Consider the following 23,437-nt stretch of genomic DNA (forward strand, 5'->3'; position numbering starts at 1 on the left):
TTCCTTTATTTATTTATTTATTTATTTTTTAATTGCGTGGGTTGTTTATTTTCAGTTATTTATTTATTTAGTTTTAATTGCGTGGCTTGCGTCTTTAAATTCTTAGATGACGAATGGTTAGGATGTTATTTTAGATACATATGTTTAGGACGGTAGTTAGAATTAGATCACATCCATTAATCGGTTCACTTATGCATTATTAAAAGAAATAAAAAAATAAAGTGGCTGCTCTCCCTGTGTTCGACCCGTAGCTACACTGATCCGTATGCTTGCGGTTACATTTTAAATCTCATACAAGTTTTTGGCGCCTTTGTCGGGGAGACAGTTCTATGTTATTTTTCGCTTTCTTTTGGTAAATCGGAGTGTTTTGTTTGCTTTGTTTTATTTTTCCTTTTCTTTTATTGAATTCCTGAGAAGAACAACTTGTAATATTAGTTGTATCGGTGGAGGTCGCCATGCCTCACAGTATGATAAAGACAGGTTTCGCCCTGTAGCAGTACCTTAGGAATTGATCTGAGCAACCCCGGATCCCTGCCGGTAAGCTCCCAAAAAGCCAAAAAAAATAAAAAAAATCAGAAGAATAAAAAAAATCAAAAAATCATAATAAAAAAAAAAGTTTTGCTATCCATTCTTTTGTGCTTGTCTTATTTAGTTGTGGGTAGTTTTCTGTTGCATGAGTGTTAAGTGGGTACGTAATACTAAGAATCGGTTAGAAAGAAGAGATCCAACAAGTAGTGACTCAATACGTTTGCTCTCTTTAAAACCCTTAAATATGGGAGACCAACAGCAAAACCCTTCACCTAAATCTCTGAAAGATAGGTTCTACCCTGCTAGAACAACCCAACCTTCCTACATAGTTCTTCCACAAGCCCAGGGCACCACTATGTTGCCCCACTTCCATGGGTTGACCTCTGAGGATGCATACCTATTTCTAAGGGAATTTGAAGAGGTATGTGTTCTAATTAAGATCCAACAGCTTTCTGATGATGCTGTTACGCTTAGGTTTATCACTTTCGCATTGAAAGACCAAGCTAAGAAGTGGTTTTATGGGTTACCCATAAATTCTATAACCTCATGGGAATAGTTCACAGTTGTCTTCCTTAAGAAGTTTTTCCCAACTCACAAGACCAATAAGCTTAGAAGTGATATCCTTCAGTTTAGGCAAAAGCCTGGTGAGTTATTTTCCAAACTTATGAAGAGATTCAAGGGTCTACTCCAAGAATGCCCTCACCATGGCCTAGACCTATGGCATTTATGTCAAATAATTTATGAGGGTATTGATTACCCAACTAAACAAATGATAGAGTCTATGATGTGCCCTGAGAGATTCACATCCTTTACAGATGAAGGAAAGGCATGGGAATTCTTACTTGACTTAGCTGAAAAAACCCGTGAGTGGGAATCAACCCAAGAGAGTGAAAGAACCACAGGAGGAAAAAGATATTTTGTAGATGGGATAGTAGCCAAGGAAGCCCATTTGGATAGCCTAATTAAGAGGATTGAGACTATTGTTCCTAGAGAGCCATCATCAGTCAATTTGGTTAAGATTTGTACTTGGTGTCAGTCCCCTGGACATGTCATAGAAGAATGCCCCAACACCTCTAGGGGCACTTCTAATGATAGTGTTAATGCCTTATACTAGAATAATCCATATAGTAACACCGACAATCCAGGATGGAGAAATCACCCAAATTTCTCTTGGAATCAGAGCAACCAAGTAGGACCTTCCAATTTCTATAATCAAGGTCAACCTGGATCCCAAAGGCCTCCCTTTGCACAATAATCTTTTTCCCAAAATACTTTTCCTAGGTCAAATGTAGGACCTCAGACGAGTTTTCCTAGGGCCCCTCTCCTATCATCTTATCAGCAACCCCCTGGGTTTACCAACATTGAAGAGGCAAGTAGAATTAGTGACTTGGAAAAAAATATGGCCCTCCTCATGACAAGCCATCAAAATCTTACGAGATAACTCACTCAAGTTGTCTTAATTATGCGTGAGAGGGAGAAAAGAACTTTACCCAGTCAACCAGAGCCTAACCCTAAGCATCATCAGCCTGTTAGTTCACAAGGACCAACTAATGCACCACTGAATATAGTACAAGTTCAGACCCAACAAGGGGCCTCTAACCATGTAATGTTGTTTATGCCCTTAGGAGTGGTAGAGAGTACCAACATAGTATTTTTGAATCTTCCCCATCTATTACTCCTGTTAACTCTTCTTCAGTTGAGGACACAAGTGTGCCTCTTGTTCCAGGTTCGTCTGATGAATCTAAAGATTTTTCTTAAACTAAAGATGATTTGGTTGAGGAAATAAAAAATGATTCTTCTGAACAGGGGCAAATCCCTAGCAGTCCTTATGTTCATCCTGTCCCATTTCCTAATCGCTTGGTAAACAAAAAGAAGACTGCTTCCATGGATAAAATTTTAGAAGTCTTAAAAAAGGTAGAAGTGAACATCCCTATTTTGGATGTCATATCCCAGATCCCCGCCTATGCAAATGTACTAAAAGATTTGTGTACTCACAAACGTATCACTAGTGTGCCCAAAAAAAGGTTCTTGGTTGGTAACATTAGTTCCATAATTACTCAGCCTATAGCAGCCAAGTATAAGGATCCAGTGAGCCCTACCATATCTTGTGTCATAGGCAACACCTATATTGAGCATGCCTTACTTGACCTTGGCGCAAGTGTGAATCTTTTACCTTACCATGTGTACAAGCAACTAGGATTGGGAGAATTGAAAGCCACTGGAACTACCCTTCAGTTGGAAGATAGGTCTATTAAGATTCCTAAAGGGATGGTTGAGGATGTCTTACTAAAGGTGGGGGAATTTATTTTCCCTGTTGATTTCATTGTGTTAGATACTAAGCCCTTCTCAACCAAGGATGAGATCCCTATAATTCTAGGAAGACCATTCTTGGCTACCAGTGTTGCATTAATCAATTGCCGGAATGGTTTCCTAAGATTATCTTTTGGTAACCAAACTGTTGAGTTTAACATGTTTAGGATTGGCAAGCAACCACATATGGAAGAAGAGATCAATATGCTTGAGGATTTTCTGGATTTTTCTAATGATTTAGTTACCAACTTTGATATTGATTTTGATTCAGAATTCCAAGAGTGCATGGATGAGTTGGATGATGATAGTGAAAATTTCTTTTATGAAGTCTTGAGTCTTCACACACCTGTGGAGCCCTTAGGACTCCTTAGGACCCTTTTCCAATTCCATTCCCAAACCTTCCATAGTTGAGCCCCCTAAGTTAGATCTTAAGGAGTTGCCATCTAATTTGAGGTATGTTTTCCTAGGGCCTGACCAGACTCTTTCTGTAATAATTTCTTCAAATTTGACTTCTAGCCAGAAAAAGGAGTTACTTAAAGTGTTAAAAGACAATAAGGAAGCCCTAGGTTGGACCATGACTGATATCAAGGGTATAAGTCCTTCTATTGTGCAACATCATATACATCTTATGGAGGATTCCAAACCATCCATGGAACCCCAAAGAAGAGCTAACCCAGTAATGATGGAAGCCATTAAGAAAGAGATCCTAAAGTGCTTGGATCATGAAATAATTTATCCTATTTCTGACAGCCAATGGGTAAGCCCAGTTCACGTAGTGCCTAAGAAGTCTGGTGTGACTGTAGTTCCTAATGCCAATAATGAGTTGATCCCTACCTGTATCCAAATAGGATGGCGTATGTGCATTGACTACAGGAAGTTGAATGCGGCAACCTAGAAGGACGACTTCCTATTACCATTCATTGACCAGTTGTTAGAGAGGTTAGCTGGACATAAATACTATTGCTTTCTTGATGGATATTCCGGCTATAACCAAATCCCAATTGCTTTAGAGGACCAATATAAGACCACTTTTACATGCCCATATGGAACATTTGCTTACAGGCGTATGCCCTTTGGGCTTTGCAATACCCCTGCTACGTTCTAACGATGCATGATGAGTATTTTTTCTGACATGGTCAAAAAATTCTTAGAAGTATTTATGGATGACTTTTCAATTCATGGGAATTCCTATTCTGAATGTCTTCATCATCTTTCCCTAGTTTTGAAAAGGTGCATATCTAAGAATTTGGTTTTGAATTGGGAGAAATGCCATTTTATGGTTAAATCTGGTATTGTTTTAGGCCATGTAATATCCAAGGAGGGAATTAAGGTAGATAGAGCCAAAGTGGATTTAATTGATAATTTCCCACCTCCTCAATCTGTTAAGGATGTTCGGTCTTTTCTAGGGCATGCAGGCTTCTACAGAAGGTTTATTAAGAACTTTAGTCAGTTAGCCCGACCTCTCACCTCATTACTTGCCAAAGATCAGACTTTTGAGTTTTCCAAAGAGTGCCTAGAATCCGTCAAGCAACTTAAGAAGGAGTTGACCAATGCACCCATTGTTCAACCACCTGTTTGGACTGAACCTTTTGAACTGATGTGTGATGCTTTGAATTTTGTCATAGGAGCAATCTTGGGTCAAAGGATTAATAAGTTGCCCACTGTCATTTACTATGCTAGTAGGACCTTAAATGATGCACAACTCAATTATACAACCACTGAAAAGGAATTTTTAGCTATTGTGTTTGCATTAAAAAAATTTCGGTCTTACTTAGTTGGTTCACATGTAGTGGTATATACTGATCATTCTGCCCTCAGATACCTAGTTCAGAAGAAGGATGCCAAAGCCCGTCTCATTAGGTGGGTTTTACTTTTGTAAGAGTTTGATTTAGAAATTAGGGATAAGAAAGGAGTTGAAAACCTAGTTGCAGACCATTTATCCCGGCTTCCCAATTCCTTGACTGTTGGTTCTCCAGTTAACGAGAACTTTCCAGATGAATAATTATTTACAATGTCCAGTGAACCATGGTTTGCTAACATTGTCAACTTCTTAGTTTCAGGTGTGACTCCGGATCACTGGTCCACCCAAGATAAGTATAGGTTTCATTCCCAAGTTAAGCACTTTTTCTGGGATGATCCTTATTTGTTTAAGATATGTCCGGATCAGATTATCCGCCGATGTGTTCATGATCATGAGCAACATTCCATTCTCTCTTTTTGTCATGATCATGCATGTGGTGGACACTTTGGACCTAAGAAGACTGCCGCAAAGGTTCTCCAATGCGGATTTTATTGGCCCACTCTTTTTAGAGATGCTTTTGATTTTTGCAAGGCTTGCCCCGCCTACCAGTCTTTTGGCCGTATCAATAAAAGGAACATGATGCCTCTCAACCCCATTTTAGTAGTTGAGATCTTTGATGTTTGGGGCATTGATTTTATGGGACCATTCCCTAATTTCTTTGGGAATTTGTACATACTTTTGGCCGTTGATTATATTTCTAAATGGATAGAGACCATACCTTGTAAATCTAATGACCACAAAGTGTTGGTCCAGTTTCTCAAAGAGAACATTTTTTCCCGCTTTGGTGCACCACGTGCAATAATTAGTGATAGGGGTACTCATTTTTGTAATCGGCCTTTTGAGGCCCTAATGAAAAAGTATGAGATCACTCATAAGTTATCTATCCCTTATCACCCCCAAACTAGTGGCCAAGTGGAGGTGTCTAATAGGCAGATCAAACAAATCTTGGAGAAAATTATTAATCCCAACCGTAAGGATTGGTCCCTTAGGCTCATTGATGCCTTATGGGCCCATCAGACTGCATTCAAGATCGACCTTGGTCAGTCTCCCTACAGTTTGGTGTATGGAAAAGCTTGTCACTTACCAGTTGAGTTGGAGCATAAGGCCTTTTGGGCCATTAAGAAGCTTAACTTTGATTTGTCTGATGCGGGAATTCAATCGTAGGCTCCAACTATCTGAGTTGGAGGAACTTAGGAATGATGCCTATGAAAGTTCTAGGATTTACAAAGAAAATATCAAAGCTTTCCATGATAAGTACATTCTGCATAAATCTTTTGCAATTGGTGATAAGGTCTTATTATACAACTCTCGATTGCATCTTTTTCCTGGTAAACTTAGATCCCGATGGGATGGCCCATTTATTATCCATAATGTATATCCCCATGGGGCTGTGGAGATTTTGAATCCAGGAACAGGGGTAATTTCGAAGGTTAATGGTCAGCGTTTGAAATTGTTCCTCGAGTTTCCTAATACTAGTAGTGAAGAGGTCATGGATCTCCATGAACCTCTTTACACTGATGACTAACTTTTAATCAGGTATGACCCCCTTGCATTGTCTTTGCTTTTAATTCTTTCCATGCATTGAGGACATTGCATGACTTAAGTGTGGGGGAGGGAAACCAGTTTTTGTTTTTTTCACTTTGTTTTGTTTGTTTTTCTTTTTATTTTTGAGCTTGCTAAGGATGAAGTCCTACTTTGGCTTTTGGCTAATGATCATACCATTCGGTTGCTTGATGTATGAAAATAAAAGTTTTGACTAAGGTACCCATTTTGAATACATAAAACCCTGTTGAGAAGAAAGAAACAAGCATGTGTCTTGAGATGAGACTTTCTTTTGAAAAATAAGAGACCCCTGTTTTATGGTGATGGACCATATGTAAGTCTGTGGGTTCCTTGTACTTTTGATTTGGAGTTGAGACCTTCTTTTTAATTTGGCATGGGTTGACAAATGCACAATTTTAAATGAAATGTGAAATGTGGTATAAAAAAGAATAAGAGTTGATTCCCTTAGAACTAGACAGGGCATTGCGCCTCAGGAAGCGTGGTGTCTTGATCGAAATTCCTTGGGAGGAAACTTCTGAAGTAACTCTAGCATCACTGCCTTTGTGGACATATGCAAAAAGCGAAGCTACATAGTAACTTGGGTGTCTGGTGTTTGCTCCACCATGTCATTCAGGCCAAAAGTAGTGGAGTAGAATAGAGTTTATTAAGCAGAAAAAAAAAAGAGAAAAAAAATGTGCAAATGTCAATAATGCTTGGTAACATGTTTGGTCAAAAACACTCCAACGCCTTAGTCATTGGTTCCCTATTTCTTCACAAGTGGTTTTGCCTTAAGATAAGGATGTTTTGGAAGAGACGAGGTGAGTTCCAAATTAATAAATATGCTAGTGCCTGAAATTGATAAAGGGTAATAAAAGTTCAAGTGTGGGGGTCCCTTGTAAGAGAAATTATCTTTGCTCCGGATCGGTATGAGCCTTACCTTTAGCCAAAGTTAGGATTTGTTTATTATGAATTTTGGGTGTATATTCACTGCAAACACCCACGAGACACAACTCGTCCACTAGGGGTGACCTAGGGGTTTAAAGGCTTGTTGCACATGCTAAGTGCAACCGTGATTCCTACGAAAGTGAGTTAGTTTTTTTGATCTTTATTCTTTTTCTTTTTCTTTTTGTTTTGCTCGAGGACTAGCAAAGTCTAAGTGTGGGGGAATTCTGATGAGCACATTTATGTGTGAAATCTAGGGTAGTAAAACATACATTTTACATATTTAGAATGGAGCTACCTTGGGTTTTACTCTCTTTTTGCAGGTTTTATATTTTCAAGGCCTTAAGGACTATCGGGAGCCATATCTTCAATTTTACACGTAAAGAGGTCCTATTTCTTTCCATGGTTGCGAAGAGGACGAAATTCTGAGCAAGATGGACGTGTTCAATTAAAAGTACACATTCGTTTGGTCACCCGTACAAATGATTATTCTTTTTCGGGTCAGAAAAAGAATAATGGATCAGAACTGAACCGAGATGCAGAACCAGCCCGTTTGCAATTGTCCCAGAGGTACAAGGAATACTCCAAATGCCAACAAGGATCGATGGACCACATCCTTAAGTGATTAAAGATTTGTTTTTGGTAACAACAACTACCTAGCGTAGTTGGTGAGCTATGGTGTACAAAATTCCCTTGCTCACCAAGAGGTCTCAAGTTCGAATCTTATGGTTGTTTTTTTTAGAGAATTTTGTTGAAGATTTTCTGCTTTTCACTCACTTAAAGCAAAATCGTGGAAGGGTTCCTGCACAAGAAGAGAAGAAAAAAAAAAGGAAAGAGAAAAAAGGGGAGAAATAAAGATTGTCCAAATCTTCTCTCTCCTCCACATCATCACCCACCAAAAGATTGGCCAAATCACATAAAGGAAGAAGAAAATCGTTCCTTGGAGGGAGAAGAAGAAGAGAAATAAATTAGAAAAAAAAAGGAAAGAAAATAAGCAAACAAATTATAGGAAATTTCTCAAAATTTATTTCTCTCTTCTCTCTCCTCCACCTTAGCACTTTTGGTCTCAAAAGATCTCACAATCAATTGTGGGTTTCTCTCTTTTAGGAAAAAGAAAATTGTTACCCTACCTCTCCATTCCCTATAAATACAACTCATGTAAGAGGAGGAGACACAATTCATTCTTCTTCTAGTTTTCTTTAGTTGCTCTCTCTCTTCCTCTTTCTCTCTTTAGTTTTAGTTCTTCTCTATTTTTGCTTTAATCACTTTTGTAATAGTTTTTTATTTCAATTAATGCAAGCACTCTTTTATTTTTATTCAGCCTTTTTATGTTTATGATTTATGCAATTGAGTTGTAATTTTTTAAGTTATAGTTCTAGGCTTAGATCTAGGTGACAAGATCATGAGCCGTGGAGCAATTTTTTTTTTCAAGTTCAAGCATTGATTCAAGTAAGTAGGCTCCTTCAGTAGTCTTCTCTCCCCCCTCTCATTCCTTCTTCTGACTACCCTTTCTTTCTTAATTTAGGATTTTTATTTTCAGTCGTTACATTATTGCTATCCCTCTCCCCCAAGGTTCATGGCTAGTGTATGTGTTGGTTTTGCCCCTCCTGGCCATAGAACCATCAATTTATTGCTTTTATTTTAATTGTCTCCCTTTCCCTAAAGCCAAGTAGAGAAACCCTTGTAAGAGTGACTCTCTGGTCAAGTAGGGAAGCTCATATTATGATGCATCCCTCGGGCTAAGTAGAGAAACCTGCTTGTGAGTCTCTCTCTAGCTTTATCCCCTTTCTTTTACTTTATTTTTATTTCAGCATTTTTTTCCTTTATTATTATTTTTTTTAATTGCGTGGGTTGTTTACTTTTAGTTATTTATTTATTTAATTTTAATTGTGTGGCTTGCGTCTTTAAATTCTTAGATGACAAATGGTTAGGACGTTATTTTTAGGACGGTAATTAGAATTAGATTACAACCATTAATCAGTTCACTTTCGCATTATTAAAAGAAATAAAAAAATAAGGTGGCTGCTCTCCCTGTGTTCGACCCGTAGCTACACTGATTCGTACGCTTGCGGTTACATTTTAAATCTCAAACACTGGTTTTCTGTTGTTCCAGCGAGTTCGAGCCTTCAAGGTTCCTCTGTGCACGAAACTGTATTGCAAGATCTCTCTCTCTCTCTTTCTCTTTCTCGTTCTCTTTCTCTTTCTCTTTCTCTTTCTCTTTCTCTTTCTCTTTCTCTCACTCTCGTTCCCTTTCTTTCTTGATCTCTTCTCCCTCTTCCTCTGTGCCTTCATCTCTGAAAAATCTAAACTTTTTCACTCTCTGTGGGCCTTCTTCTCCTTCAACAACACTGTTCTTAACATCTGGACTATTGGAAAATTTGGAATCACTCCTCGTTTTGGGTATGTTCTTGATTTATTTCTGCTACTTTTTTGAAGAGCTTCTCCCTCATATGTTTCTGTGACGTATTTGCAGGGGAAGCGGGGTATTGAGAAATAGCCTTTTCAACTTCCTGATTTCATTGCTACCACTGGGATTGATAAACTAAGTGGCATTGATAAACTAAGACAGGTGAGCAGATATCAGTGAAAATTGCTGATTTTCATTGGAATAATTTGCATCTAGATGTTCTTCCCATTACCACTGTTCATAGATCTTTGCTGGGTTGTATATATTGAAAGATCACTGTGTTATTTTGTCTCTGTGCTCGGTAATTAAATCACAATGGATAAGAGAAAAAAGGAATTGTAGAGAGAGAGAGTGCGGAAATTCCAGAGAGAGAGAGAGAGAGATGTGGAAAAAAAGTTGGAATTGAAATTTCCCTATTTGTTCACACTGCAGAATCTTTTATTTGGAAATTTGTTTGGAGGGCTTCACCAACAACCGATAAATTGAGGGAATATACATTAACCCTCTTTGTCCGATGTTCTCTACATTTTGGAACTTTGAAACATCTCATGTTGTATTGTAATTGCCTGTCACCTGTGGCAATGTTCAGTTATAGGAGTTCAGCCTGGTTTCTTCACTAATAATTATGTCAAGAAGGTTGTTCATCATCTTTAGACTCTACTGCTCTGGACATCATTGAACAATAGAATTTTTTTTTAAGTGCAGCTGCAGTTATAATGCATCAGATTTTTATAGCACAAAATCATATTGTTTATAGACATAAAGGTACCCATCCATCCATTGTTATGCATCTCATAAACAATGGCCTTTAGAATGCAATTTTTCAACTCTTTTGATGCTTTCCAAAACTGCAATTGAGCAGGACAGCAGTACTTTGGATTTACCACTGATGCATGCACAGCTATGAGAATCTTTTGTGATGGGCCTGATGGCACATATGACCCATGATCAAGCAACTCAGCCACAGGATAGATAAAAAATTATGCTAACAAGGTTCTGTTAGCAAGCACAGATCCATATCGCACTTCAGATTCCTGTGGTGGTGGGGGCCTTGGCAATCTGAGTCGCATGTGAAGGAAGTGCAGGTGCTTAGGTTGCAAAGAGTATTGTGGATCTGATATTCTGAGATGATTAAGATAATTGGCCATGGAATAAAACCTCTGCTTAATATGTTTAATGTTTATTTGGTGTAATATGTTTCACATAACTTCAACCATGATGTTCACTCATTGACAACATGGGGGAACAATAATAGGAGTGTGGAGTTGTTTGAACCTGGTAGTAGTATGCATGCCTGTAATAATCTAATTGAGATAGAAGTAGATATGTGTTATTTGTTGGGTGAATGCTGTGAAATACATAGTAAATTTTCTGCTGCCATCTTGGTTAGCCTGACAAGGAAATAATATAGATTCATGCTACAATAATTAGTGTGGGACCATCCTGTGGCTTTTATTCTTACCATTACGTGAAGGTTTAGCACAATCACTGACTTTAGTTGCATCAGTTGCATTTGCTTCTCCCTTTGCAACTAAATCTTTTTCCTTGAAACTTCTTTCATCTTTCTGGACAAGTTTTCCTCACTCTTCATTTTTAATATGGTGCGATCATAAAATCACTTCCGAATAGGCATATAACATCTTTCTAATTTATTACTGGAGTGAATTGAAGTGAAGTTTCCCAAAATAGCCATTTGTTGGTATTATATATGCCTGAAAATTTCATGTTCCTGCTAGTTTTCTTGTGAATGCCACTGGTTCATTTTAGTACAGCCCAATATGTATTCAAAACCTCATTTGAAGGCCTTTGAAAGCCCTGTGTGAGTAAGGTCATAGGGGTTTCATAGATTAAGGGTTAGGGTGCCTTGGTGAAAATCAATGTTTTCAATTTGGATTTTAAATTCATGTTCTTTTTTTATTTTTTTTGGTAAAATAGTGAGAAAATGTTAACTTCAAAACAAACAGTTAATGAGACTGCAAAATGGAGCCAAGCAAATGTAGGCACCCTTATTGTTCTGATGGTAGAGGAAGTTAAGAAAGGAAATAAGACTACTTCGACTTTTAATAAAGCTGGTTGGAACAACATTGCCAATAACTTCAAAGAAAAAACTAGGGTCAACTGTGCCATTGTACAGTTGAAGAACAAAGTGAACAAACTAAGACAGGATTATAGTCAGTTTAAGAAGCTATTGGAGACAACTGATTTTGGTTGGGATACTGCTTCAAGAACTTGTACTGTTGATGATGAATCCATCTGGGAATCGCATATTAAGGTATGCTCAATTTGTATTTAATTTGAGTATTTTGAAATGTCAGGATATATCAATTCAAGTATTTGATTATGCGTATTTTTTATTTATTAGGATAACCCTACTTGGGCACGATTTAAGAAGCATGGACTACCACAATGGCCAGAATTATGTATGGTATTTGGTGATACATATTTAGACGGCGAAGGAAGTGGGACTCAAACTACCGTGTTGGAAACTATGGGGGCCGATGATGCTAGGAATATGATTGAGTCTTGTGATGAGTCAAGTTCTGCTGATGAAGTTATTCCATTAGGTGACACTCAAACTGAAGCAGTGGAAAAAAGGCCAGCTACTAAGCATAGGCATGATAGGACTCCAAATGCGAAAAGGAGGAGGAGCAAGTCTAATGATTGGTCAATGGCATGCAAGGCAATTCAAGATATGAGTAAATCAAGGGTAGAACGAGATGTGAGCATGTCCACTGCTTCAACCCAAAATGCGGAACAGATGTACGGGATTACTAGGGCCATGGAGGTGCTTGAGTCAGGATATGAGTTAGATGAAGCACTATACGAGAAAGCACTTCGGAAGTTAATGGCTGACCCGCAATGGAGAGAAGCATTAATTTCTTGCCCTCCTCATCGGAAGTCAATACTCCTTCCTACCCTTCAGTAGTTTGCTTCTTGAAAAGTTCTTTTAATTAGATAGATTGATAACTCTACTTGGATTGTGCCTTGACACTACTTTTAACTTTGATGGTTTGCTATGTTTTCTTTCACTTTTTAAGATGTTATGGATGATTGTGTCTTGACTTTTTTTTATAACTGTAGTATTTGATGTCCTTAATATTTGTTCATTGTACCTTGACACTACTTTTAACTTTGATGGTTTGCTATGTTTTCCTTCATTTTTTTTTAAGGTGTCTTGGATGATTGTGTCTTGACTTATTTTTTTAACTGTAGTATTTGATGTCTTGGATATTTGTTCAAAATTGTGGTTTGATGTGTTTGCATATTTCTAATTTTATATTATAGGAATGGATCAGAGAATAATCGCATCTAGGGAACACATTGAACAAATGGAAAGGGATGACACTGATGCAGAAATCATGATGTGTATGATGTTGTTGATGAAAGCACGTGATTCATTATACATTAGAGAGCCCATACGAGATAGTAAATTGACAGGACCAGAGCGAGTGAGTGAGGTTCTAAATGGACATGTAGACAGATGCTATGAACAGTATAAAATGGAACGCCATGTCTTCCTCAACCTTGAAGCATTAATGCGACAACATGGTTGGTTGGAAGATAGTCGATATTTAAGAGTGGATGAGCAGTTGGCAATGTTTATATCTATCGTTGGTCACAATGATAGGTATAGAGACATAGCAGAACACTTTCAGCGTTCTCTTAACACTATAGGTGAACACTTTAAGAAAGTGTTACGTGCTTTCATACTACTGGGACAAGAGAATATCAAACCTCCAAACTTCAGTCGTTGCCCTAAACAGATTCTTGAAAAACCAAAGCTCTATCCTTTCTTCAAGGTATGTTGCTTATAATTAAAACAATGATTATGTTGTTTTGTGGTTATACGTGGTTTGATTTGATGAATATCCATGTATTGGTACTAGGACTGCATTGGCACGATTGATGGCACTCATGTTAGTGCTTCTGTACCTCTACCCAAACAAATACCGTACAGAGGAAGGAAAGGAGATACGACCTGGAATGTTATGTGTGCATGTGACCTTGACATGAAATTCACTTTTGTGTACGCTGGTTGGGAGGGTTCTGCAAATGATTGTCGAGTATTCAATGAGGCATTGAATAACCCTAAATTTGAATTTCCTCATCCTCCACCTGGTACATTCTAAATCTTAACCTCACCAGTTGATTATGCTCTATTTTACATATTGTGTTGATTCATTACTTTTCACTTTACGTGCTAGATAAATATTATGTGGTTGATTCTGGTTATCCATCTACTACTGGGTTCTTGACGCCGTTCAAAGGACAAAGATACCATCTAAATGATTATAGGAATAGACGTCCAAGGACAGCAGTAGAGCTATTTAATAATAGACACTCTTCTGTTAGGAATGTCATAGAGCGCAGTTTTGGTTCTTTGAAGAAGCGATTCCCAATTCTCAGCAAAATGCCATGTTTTCCACTGAACACCCAAACATGCATCGTCATTGCTTGTTGTGCACTTCACAACTTCATTCGGGAGGAAGAAATTGCAGACAAGAATTTTGAGGAGTTTGGTGAAAATTGGTGGAATGAGGAGCCTGAAGAAATTCAAGATTATGTACCACCGGCTCACATTAGTATAAGCTTAGCAGAAAGAAGAAGACAGATAGATGATCTTAGGAAAAAGATTACAAATGAGTTAGCTGTTAAAGCCGGAATGGCTCAAATTACATGATTACATTTTGATGATTGGATTTAAACTTTGAAGTAGTGGGATATGTTTTGCAGTTAAGAATTAAGTTGGAAGACCTAATTTATGCCCTTAAGTTCATAATTAGATACTTTAAGAATTATGTCAATACTTGAATTTATTCTTGTTCATACTTTTATGTTATTATGATAGATCATATTTTTGTTGAAACATTTCATATTTCATATGGCAAGGAAACACGGCAAAATATTTCATATTTGAAGTGAACACCATATTGTTGATATGGAGATATTCTTATTTTCCTCATTCGACTTAAGCTATTTGGGTAATAATGGTTTTTATAACTTAGAATTTATTAAAAAACCATTGACTATCCTTAGATTTTATTTAAAAATCACAACTTTGACACCCATGGTGAAGATGACACTTTATGTAAATATTGGTTTCTAATAGAAACGATTCTGTTAAGTACGAACCATACATGTTTCTGTTTCTTTCATGTTACAAAATCAATTTTTTTTTGCGATTACCATACAACATTTAAGATGCAGAATCACTCCAAAAAAATAGAAATGCAAAAAAGTGTGCTAGACCCAAAATCATGTTAAAAAAACAGAATCGTTACAGTACAGAGCCTTAATGACAACCATTTTCAAAATGTTAATGTCATAACTGTAATTTATGATGCATGCGTAAGAAACCGTTTCCAGAAATATGTGAAATCAAAACCAATATCAACTGAAAATGTTTCCTAAGACAAAGACGGTGAAATCAAACACTTTTTTCGAGGCAAAAAAATTGCTTCTTATAACAAAAACAAGAAAAACTGTTTCTGCTGTTTCGTGTCTAGACAAAATCAAACGCCCTTGGTTTGTAAATCGTTGATTCTGTGTCTTTCTTCTTCGTTGGGCAGAAAACTTCGAATTTCTGTTGGGTTTTCGATTCAGTGTGAGCAGAAGGTAAAATGAGCACGGAGGCACCACCGGTGACAGTTCGTCCGAAGCTGGTGACATTGAATAAGGCATTTCAATTAGTAAGATTTTCCTTTCCTTCTCTCTCTATCCATTTTTTGGCGAGATTTATATAGATCCTCTGTTTTATTTTGGGAATCATTAATAACTAAAATGGGTCTAGTGCTGGTGGCTGCGATGGATGATTGAGTGGTTGAAGCTACTTAGCTTAGAGGTTAGATGAGAAGTAGAAACCTGCCTCACTGCTTATCTTGACTTGCTACTGGCTACTCTAGGCTGCCCCTTTACTCATACAACAAGGTCAGAAGTTGGAGGTGGTCGGAGTTCTCACCTTCTGGGTCTCTGCTGCTAGCTGTAGGGAGCCCTCTCATGACAAGGCATGAGTTGATTACTAGGTCTTAGGTATATGGTTCATATGTTTATTTGTTATAAAACAAAAATGTAGACATAATTCTCGAAAACTTGACATTAGTGCAGTTGGTAATCTTTATTCTTCGGAAAATAGACTGTCTGCCAAAGTTTTCCATACATTTAGTATTTAAAATGGAAGAAGAAGAATTTAATGTTTGTAGCGCTACAAAGTATTACAAAAAGAAATAGATGCTTCACTTCTAGAGGACAACTTGAAGGAGAAATTACCTGTCAATACCCAAAAAAGAGTGCATTGGCTTCACAACTTTTGCATGGAGAGGGTGGGGCTGGGTTGAAAGAAAAGGCTTTATGACTATCGCATGAATGTGGGGGGTTGGGGAAGGCCTCACTTCTAATATCAAACTTAGCAGACTTCAAGGAACTCAGCAAATGTGCATTGGAAGAATAAGGAAATGACCATGTTAAGACCTTAAATTACCTGTCAACACTGCAACAGAAACTTCCAACAAGGAACTGAAGGTGAGAAGATTTGGGTTCTACTTCTGATAAATACCTCACCAGACTACACCAATACTGGAGGGAGGGGTCAAATTTCTTTATTGGTTACAATTGGCAAAGGCCCTGTAGCATGAGCACATGTTGCTTATAATATTCAAATTCAAAGCTGATAAAAAACCATGAAAACATGAAAGATATGCTAAACCTGATATGATAGGGCTATGCTCACCAAACAGTAAACATTTACCCAACCCACAAGTAGGACTGTCAGGTACTGTTATACAGCAATATATAGGGCTTAGTAACAACAAAAATAGGGTAGGACTTGGATTAGACCTAAGTTTAGGTCAACTATATGGACACAGAAACAGTACTTAACCCTCCAAAGATAAGAGCAATCAAATGGTTGGATTAACAATTACGGCAGGTCAAGTATATGCCAACTTCCTGCCAAAATTAGTAACTCCATATTACTCTCAAATCCTAGGTTAGAATACTCCAAAATTAATATCAGTAGTAGGTCTCGGTTACAATAGATAGCCTCAAATCATCTCAATCAACTGATGAACATAACCAAGTTACAAGTTCAATCCAGATTTAGTAATTAGCTGCTAAAAACTAATCCCACAGTACTACCCAATTGGAACTACAGTTTATGTTGATGGAATGGAGTGTTATACTCCTTATGACTTCAGAAAATCAACAGTTGATGGTTGGATGTGGGACAACGCATAGTTTTTAAGGCGGTAAGGCGACGGAGGGGTTTGAGGGTCTTTCGGAGCCCCTTATCGACTAAAGCGTTTATGTGTAATTTTTTTATAAAACCAATCTATTTGGCTCAAATCCTAGTTGAATCCTATTGCTCATATGTTAAATAAATATTAAAGCTTCATATTCATACCAATGTAAGATATTCATCAAGAAAACAAATCAATAAAGTGAATAAATTAAGATCATCTACATCAATCATCCATCATCAATCATCAATCATCATAACATATTAACATATAATATAAATACATAATTATGAAACAAAATTATAAATATAAAGAAAAGAAGACATAAAAAATACAAGTATTTATTATACTTACCTCTATGATGCCAAAACTAGTGCCTAAGTCCTAAGGTCATCCAGTATATTTCTACTCCCGTCAAAGAAGAATGAAGCTCACCGCTGCCGGAGCAAAATGGTGGCCTGGATCAATGGTTCTTCCTTGTTCCTTGATTCCTTCTCAAAGCCCTTTCTTAAAACCCTTGACAAAATCCAAACCCTGTTTGTGAATCGTGTTTTTGTTTTGTTTGTTTTGGTTATTTTTTGTGGAGTAAAGCTGATCCCATACATCTCAAGTGTTAACAAAACCATACACCTACCAATAAAAAATCTATATTTGGAATCTTCATCAAGTAATTCTAAAATGTGTTTAAAAAAAAAAATGCATAAGGCACCACTTCACATAAGGCGGAGCACTGCCTTACCATCTCTAGACCGCATCAGTGCCAAGGCACTGCCTTAAAAACTATGGGACAACGGCCGACTAATGGAATTAGAAACTAGGAATGAAATATAGCAACTTACAGAACGTAGGCAGATCCAACCACTGAATATACTGAAGGAAAGTTCCAATGAAGGGACTATGATCTCAAAACAGCAAGTCCAATCTGTTGGTAAGATCATTAGTTACAAGAGTTTGCAACCAGCTGCAGTAGCAGTCCAACAGAGGGCTTCGCAGGGATGGATGAAGACTCTAATCTCTTCTGTTGTTGGATTGATGGAACACTCTTCAAGGGTTCAAACAGCAACATCAGCAGTGTAGAGAGAATGAGAGATAGCTCAATACCTGACTAGTCAGACCTTATAACAGTGTTAAGAATTGAAAGTAAGGAGAGAAGGGATAGAAGAGAAGGGGAGGGAAAAAGGGGTATATGACCGAGGCCTTTCACCTGTGGCCTTGGTTAGTCTTTCATTAACCACAAAGGCTCACCTCTCATCTGTATCTCACAGCAACCATGACAAAAACCAGGCTTTTCATTCGTAAAAAATCGTGGGGTATATGCACACTGGCCTTTACAGTGAATAGGTGCTTGTAGGCTGTAGCACTCTGACAGAAAATGGAAAGTAACTGAAAAGAGTCCCACTCATAAGTAGGAGCCGTGTACAATAAGAAACGTGTTTAAAATGAAAGATATTTAAAATCTAAGTAGTATCTAATAAAAAAATCAAATAAGAAAATACAATAAAGCCCAATGATTCTGGTTTTGAGTGAACCAGCAACACCCAGACCACATGGGCTTGGTCTGGCTTGGACCAAAGTCCAGTCGAAGAACCGTGGGCCTAAGTATGGGCCTGGTTCTTCTTGAACCTGCAGCTATAATGCTTGCTGTAATGTTTGTCCACACGATGAAAGATGTATAGCATATGGGATGATGAATATCTGTAGAAAGTATTGCCTGGGCACGTTGCTGGTACTTCAAAGATGCACCTATTGTATTGCTCTACTTGGAAGCTTCTTCAGGAAATTTACCTTGTGCTATGGCTATATTGTATTGGGAAAACATTTCTATTGCACCCGCACCTGGAAATCTTTCCATCACTTTTGTGCTTTGCCACAGGGTTTTATGATTTGGCTGTCTGATTGTTGGATAGGTAGGGGACTCTGGATGCCTCATCTGTCAAATTTGATGGCATATCTCAACTGTATGCCTAATGTGTTTGGTGGCCTTCCCTTGGCTTTTCAATGGACCCTGTTGTGTTTACTTTCCTTGTTTTTTTCAAACATTTTTCAAACCTTTATAATGACATGGGGAGATGATAGATTGGTTTAAAATTCTGGAGTGAGATTATTGGACAATATGACCACAAAATTTGGACTCTAAACGGAACTGCCGCAAGGCAGCTATAAGGGTGTGATGGTACTGTGTGGTGGAAGCTGGCTGGGACTATATCCAATTTTTTGCTAACCATTGGTTAGATGTTTACTACTGCTTTTGCTTTTGCAGCACCCCCTCCCCACGTTTTGGCTCCCAACCTACCCAGCCCCTTACTGTCATAATGTTTAAGAATATATTTCTCTTTTTGCTTACAGTGCCATCAACTTCTATGAAATATTTCTCTTTTTGCTTAGAGTGCCTTCAATTTCTATGCAGGCTGAGTCATGGGTTAATGACATGAATGGATCAGCAGCTGAAGATTCAACTGAAGTAGAATTTGAGGGCCGGCCCTTAAGGTTGATCTATTTATTTATTTATTTTTTTTTTTTTTTGTCTCCTCTTCTTCCACTCTCTCTCTCTCTCTCTCTCTCCCCCTCTCTTTTCTCTCAAATCCTGTGTTTGTGTGTTTTTTTGTCTGTGGGTGCATGTGCGCATTTGGATATGCTCGTCTTCTTCAGATTACTTGTTTTGTGTCTTAAGGCTATCTTCCCATCTCCCTGTGTAGGCTAGGACTTGGGGCAAAAGTAATACATCAGTCGAAACGCAGAGCTTTAACTGATCCTGTTGAAAGAAAATTACGTGCCAAGTTGGATGCTGGAAAAAGAAAAGCTGCCCAAAGCATAGAAGAATCCAATCCATCTGAGCAAAACGATATACTTGGAGAGGATGATAGTGAAGATGAGGTTTCAGAGAGCAGAACCAATGCCTTTCTGAAGAAGAGATGGACCCTCCCTGCCTCCTCTTTGCATGGCAAAAAGAAACATAAGTAACCAACTGTTACTTCCTGATTTTGGGAAGTGGTTCTCTGTTTGGGAGCATGTCCTACGCTAGCTCCATATGTGTATCTCTCTCCTCCCCAAACCAAGTGGCAGAGATGTCTTTTTCACATGGGAGGAGCGAGAGAGAGAGAGAGATGGGAGTAGGATACATTCCCAGACATAGTTCTTTTTCCCATATTTTTTTTTAGTAACAGGGGAATGAGCCAAACAAATGGAACTAATGGCAAATGGATTGACTAAATGAGGAATGAGTTAGGTTACATAGTTCTTTTTCCCATTTTTTTTTTAAGTAACAGGGGAATGAGCCAAACAAATGGAACTAATGGCAAATGGATTGACTAAATGAGGAATGAGTTAGGTTATTTAGCTGAGAGTTACCTCTTTGCAGGGGAGCATATAATGACAACTTGCAGAAGCTCTGGAAGAAGTTTGAAGGTCCTGGTTCTTTTTTCTTGCCAATGTGCTTGGCTTGATCTAACATGGTTGTGCATGTCAACTATGTGTTGATGCTGACAATCTCTTTTTAGAAACTGCCTCCCCATGGCATGAAATACTAGAAAGCTGAAGGAGTTTTAAAGCAAGTTAAAGGGATCTTTTGAGCTCTTGTTTAGTCTCGTCCTCACATGGAGGTCCTTAAGAGACATCGTGCTGCATATTTGATGAATCATTGGAGTTTTTAAAGCTTAGTACAGTATGTCTAGATCCTAATCCACATCATTAATTTGGAAGGAATATCAATGTTTCAGTGCCTTGGATTTGTCCGGACTTCAAAGTTTTTATTTTTTATTTATTTATTTATGTATTTTTTGGGTTGGGGGTGGGGGTGGGGGTGGGGGTGGCGGTGGGGGGAGGGGAGTGGTGGTGGAGAGTGTAGTTGATAGTTAGGAAGGGGAAGTAGATAATAACCATGAGGCTCGAACTTGAGACCTCCTGGTGAGCTTAGGTTTTTTACCCACCACTGCTCACTAGGGTGTAGTTGAATTAGAGCTGCGCAGAAAGTTCCAATCTTCACTTTGAATTTGTTGATTGTGGAATGAAGGTTTGCAGCCTAAAATAAGGGTTCTGTCTACTTTCCTTCCCTCTGTCATGGTGGAAACAGTGGAGGAACCGTCAACTTAGAGAGAGAGAGAGACAGAGAGAGATTCCATTTGCCCACATTCATTTTAATAATTCATCTATTGGCTATGACCTTGACCATAGTTCTCATGTTATTGTGTGTTCTCCTAACGAAGTGTTACCCATTGAAATGGTGTTGGCTAGGCTGTAGTCAAATTTGTCACCCTAGCATTATTGCTCAAGGTTGGTGCTCTGGTAATTCAGATGACTAATACAATGCACAAGCTAAAGAAACTCAAGTTACATGAAAGAATACAAGCTTTGGATGCAAAATTTTCTTTCATTTTTACTTTCTAATTACAATATAGCATACCCAAACTTGTGAATCAAACGACAACCAGCACGCAGAAGATGGAATCATACTGAAAGAGATGAATGAACAACAAAAATGATCAGTCAAAACAAGTGACTAAAACCAATCCCTCAGAACAGAAAAAGTGCACCCAACCTCCTTATAATGAAGAGAAGGATCCCTCTTCACTCTGTTAGTTGTATGACTGACCGGGTCTGTAACAGCCAAGGGAGAAAAAAAAATATGGAGAGCTCTCCATATGAAATCTCCACTGGTTTATTTCTATGATCATCTGATCACTTTCATTTTGACCAGGTCAGAGCCATTGTATAACATTGTACAACCCATCCTAAGGCAACACCATTTCCTATTCTCTTTTTTTTTTCATTGTATCCTCTTGTCTTGATTGAGTTCTGTGCATCCATACTTAGCAATGTGCTATAGCTGCTATTTAACAGAACCCAAAACCTGCCTGTTTTAGAACTTGTCACTGTCATCATTTTCTTTCCCCAACCTGTGGCCTGAAATCTAGAAAACCTATAAGGTAGTAACAGAACTTTATGTACACAGCTCATATGTTTTTTCTTAAGTCAATTCTTCCAGGATGATTTCCCCCATTTCATTACTAATAAGCTCAAAATCAAATCTGAGGTGCATCCGCTTTCCTGTTTTTGCCATGTTCTTCTCTAAAATCCGGTCCACTGCAAGTGCTTGGTTTTGTGGAAGAAGATGACAACCAATGTCTTCCCATACTTCATGGATGAGAGTTTTTCCTATTGGGACTAGTCTGATGTTTGGTTTTCCAAATGATGCCCAAGGAAGCAAGCAAAATAACGCTCATATACCTCCACAAGAACTTCATTGATGCAATCAAAGAGCTCCTTTGGATCACTACAAAGTTGATAAGACAAAACCTCCACTTTATCAAACAAAGAAGGGTCAAGTAGTTGGTCTGTATATTGTGACCTTCCCAGGAATTCATCCCAGCTGCTGAAGCCAGAGATTCTCAGTACTGCCCTGACAAAGTCGAAGGTGGACTTTTTGTCCCCCACATAACTACATATATTTCTGGATCAGGACTTGCTGACACCAGAGCTGATGAGTCATATTCTCCATGACGAATCTGAAGTGGTTGAATTGGTGGCTCAACTGCACATGTTTTGAATGGATTAGTGCTGAAGCAGGATCAACATAAAATATAAAAGTGGAAAACAACAGTAATAATGTGACTGCCATGTTTCCTAGTACAAAACCTACCTGGCTGGGATATAGTGCTGCCAGGACTGGTAGCATCTTCTAGGATGAATGGCTCAAGAACAGACACTGGACTTGGCTGTTGTGGGTTTTTGTCAGTTATGCCATGATCTACAAATTTCTCAATAATTAAAGAACTTGGTGAGGAGGGACCTGAAGCTGAATATGATGACTGATTCTCTTCAGGTGAGTCCTGAAAAAAGAAGAGTGGTTTTGACAAAATGTGTTAATGAGATGCAACCACTGGGAAACATTTATAAAACACATCAGCTGGTAAATGCAAGTGTCTAATAAGATCCTCATATAAACAGCTATTTACCAGCCTTAAGCATTCAGAAGTTTCTTCTTCCTTAAAAAATTTGGTTGTATCTGTGCTTCGGTTGGCTGTGTCAAGAGCTGTGATGCAATCTGGCTCAGGGAAAATTTCCAAGGGGATATACTCTTCCGGGTGAGCGATGTTAGTTATTTCAACAGCATTTATGTCGGCTAAAGAAATTTAAGAAATGAAATATGTTAAATCAAGGTGGAAGTATGAATCAGATTTTTTTTTTTTTTTAATTCTTTTTACTGTACATTGACGGGTGAATAGAGCTTCACCTTCTGGACTGAACTCCTCAGCAGAACAACTGCTTTCCTGTATTTTGCTTTCAGGAGAAAGCTGTTGTGAGATATTTGAATTTGAGTCGGGACTTGCAGTTTGCTGTCGGCTTTATGGTCATTGGAGAAAGCAGGTTCCAGTGAAGTCTATTTCAGAATTTTATGAATTATATTTTCATCGCTGTACATCTTGGAAGCCATCACAAAAGCCTACAAATGATGCTCTATATAGGAGCTACAAGTTCTTGATCATTCACCTTTCCTGCATTGATAAAAATCCCAATGCCTGCTGTTTGGTAAAGATCAATTTTGTGGATTTGGCAGGTTTGATCTCCACACCACAACTAAAGTTCAGTAAGAATTAAGGAGCTAGTGTGCCTGCAACATGTTCTAATCTTTCTCGTCACTCTTCGTGGCACAATCAGGTCATGAGAGTACTAGGA

General features: G+C 38.2%; 3 protein-coding genes, 1 long non-coding RNA gene and 1 other non-coding gene across 6 annotated transcripts; 4 read left to right on the top strand and 1 right to left on the bottom strand.

Annotated features, from left to right (window-relative positions):
- Positions 1–1,132: 1,132 nt before the first annotated feature.
- On the bottom strand, positions 1,133–1,239 carry LOC122075019. The gene has a single exon (XR_006139157.1). It is a non-coding gene; the product is annotated as a small nucleolar RNA R71 (small nucleolar RNA).
- Positions 1,240–9,241: 8,002 nt separating this feature from the next.
- On the top strand, positions 9,242–10,782 carry LOC122072787. Its single transcript, XR_006138587.1, has 3 exons — positions 9,242–9,523; positions 9,597–9,692; positions 10,393–10,782. It is a non-coding gene; the product is annotated as an uncharacterized LOC122072787 (long non-coding RNA).
- Positions 10,783–11,472: 690 nt separating this feature from the next.
- LOC122074160 lies at positions 11,473–12,456 on the top strand. Its single transcript, XM_042639019.1, has 3 exons — positions 11,473–11,802; positions 11,893–12,094; positions 12,221–12,456. Exons 1-3 carry the CDS (start codon positions 11,473–11,475, stop codon positions 12,454–12,456), a joined length of 768 nt encoding a protein of 255 aa, XP_042494953.1.
- A 352-nt stretch (positions 12,457–12,808) lies between these two features.
- LOC122072616 lies at positions 12,809–14,108 on the top strand. Its single transcript, XM_042636980.1, has 2 exons — positions 12,809–13,330; positions 13,418–14,108. Exons 1-2 carry the CDS (start codon positions 12,818–12,820, stop codon positions 13,658–13,660), a joined length of 756 nt encoding a protein of 251 aa, XP_042492914.1. The 5' UTR covers positions 12,809–12,817; the 3' UTR covers positions 13,661–14,108.
- An 845-nt stretch (positions 14,109–14,953) lies between these two features.
- LOC122073554 lies at positions 14,954–20,174 on the top strand. 2 transcript variants are annotated; one of them, XR_006138825.1, is made up of 4 exons: positions 14,954–15,220; positions 19,173–19,252; positions 19,462–19,991; positions 20,094–20,174. XR_006138825.1 is itself a non-coding variant. In XM_042638144.1 (3 exons), exons 1-3 carry the CDS (start codon positions 15,152–15,154, stop codon positions 19,724–19,726), a joined length of 414 nt encoding a protein of 137 aa, XP_042494078.1. In that variant the 5' UTR covers positions 14,954–15,151; the 3' UTR covers positions 19,727–20,174. The 2 variants fall into 2 exon arrangements, 1 of the variants encoding a protein (XP_042494078.1); XM_042638144.1 differs by having other exon boundaries at positions 19,462–20,174.
- Positions 20,175–23,437: the final 3,263 nt, after the last annotated feature.

Source organism: Macadamia integrifolia, chromosome 3 (assembly GCF_013358625.1).
Source record: "Macadamia integrifolia cultivar HAES 741 chromosome 3, SCU_Mint_v3, whole genome shotgun sequence".
Classification (NCBI taxonomy): Eukaryota; Viridiplantae; Streptophyta; class Magnoliopsida; order Proteales; family Proteaceae; genus Macadamia; species Macadamia integrifolia.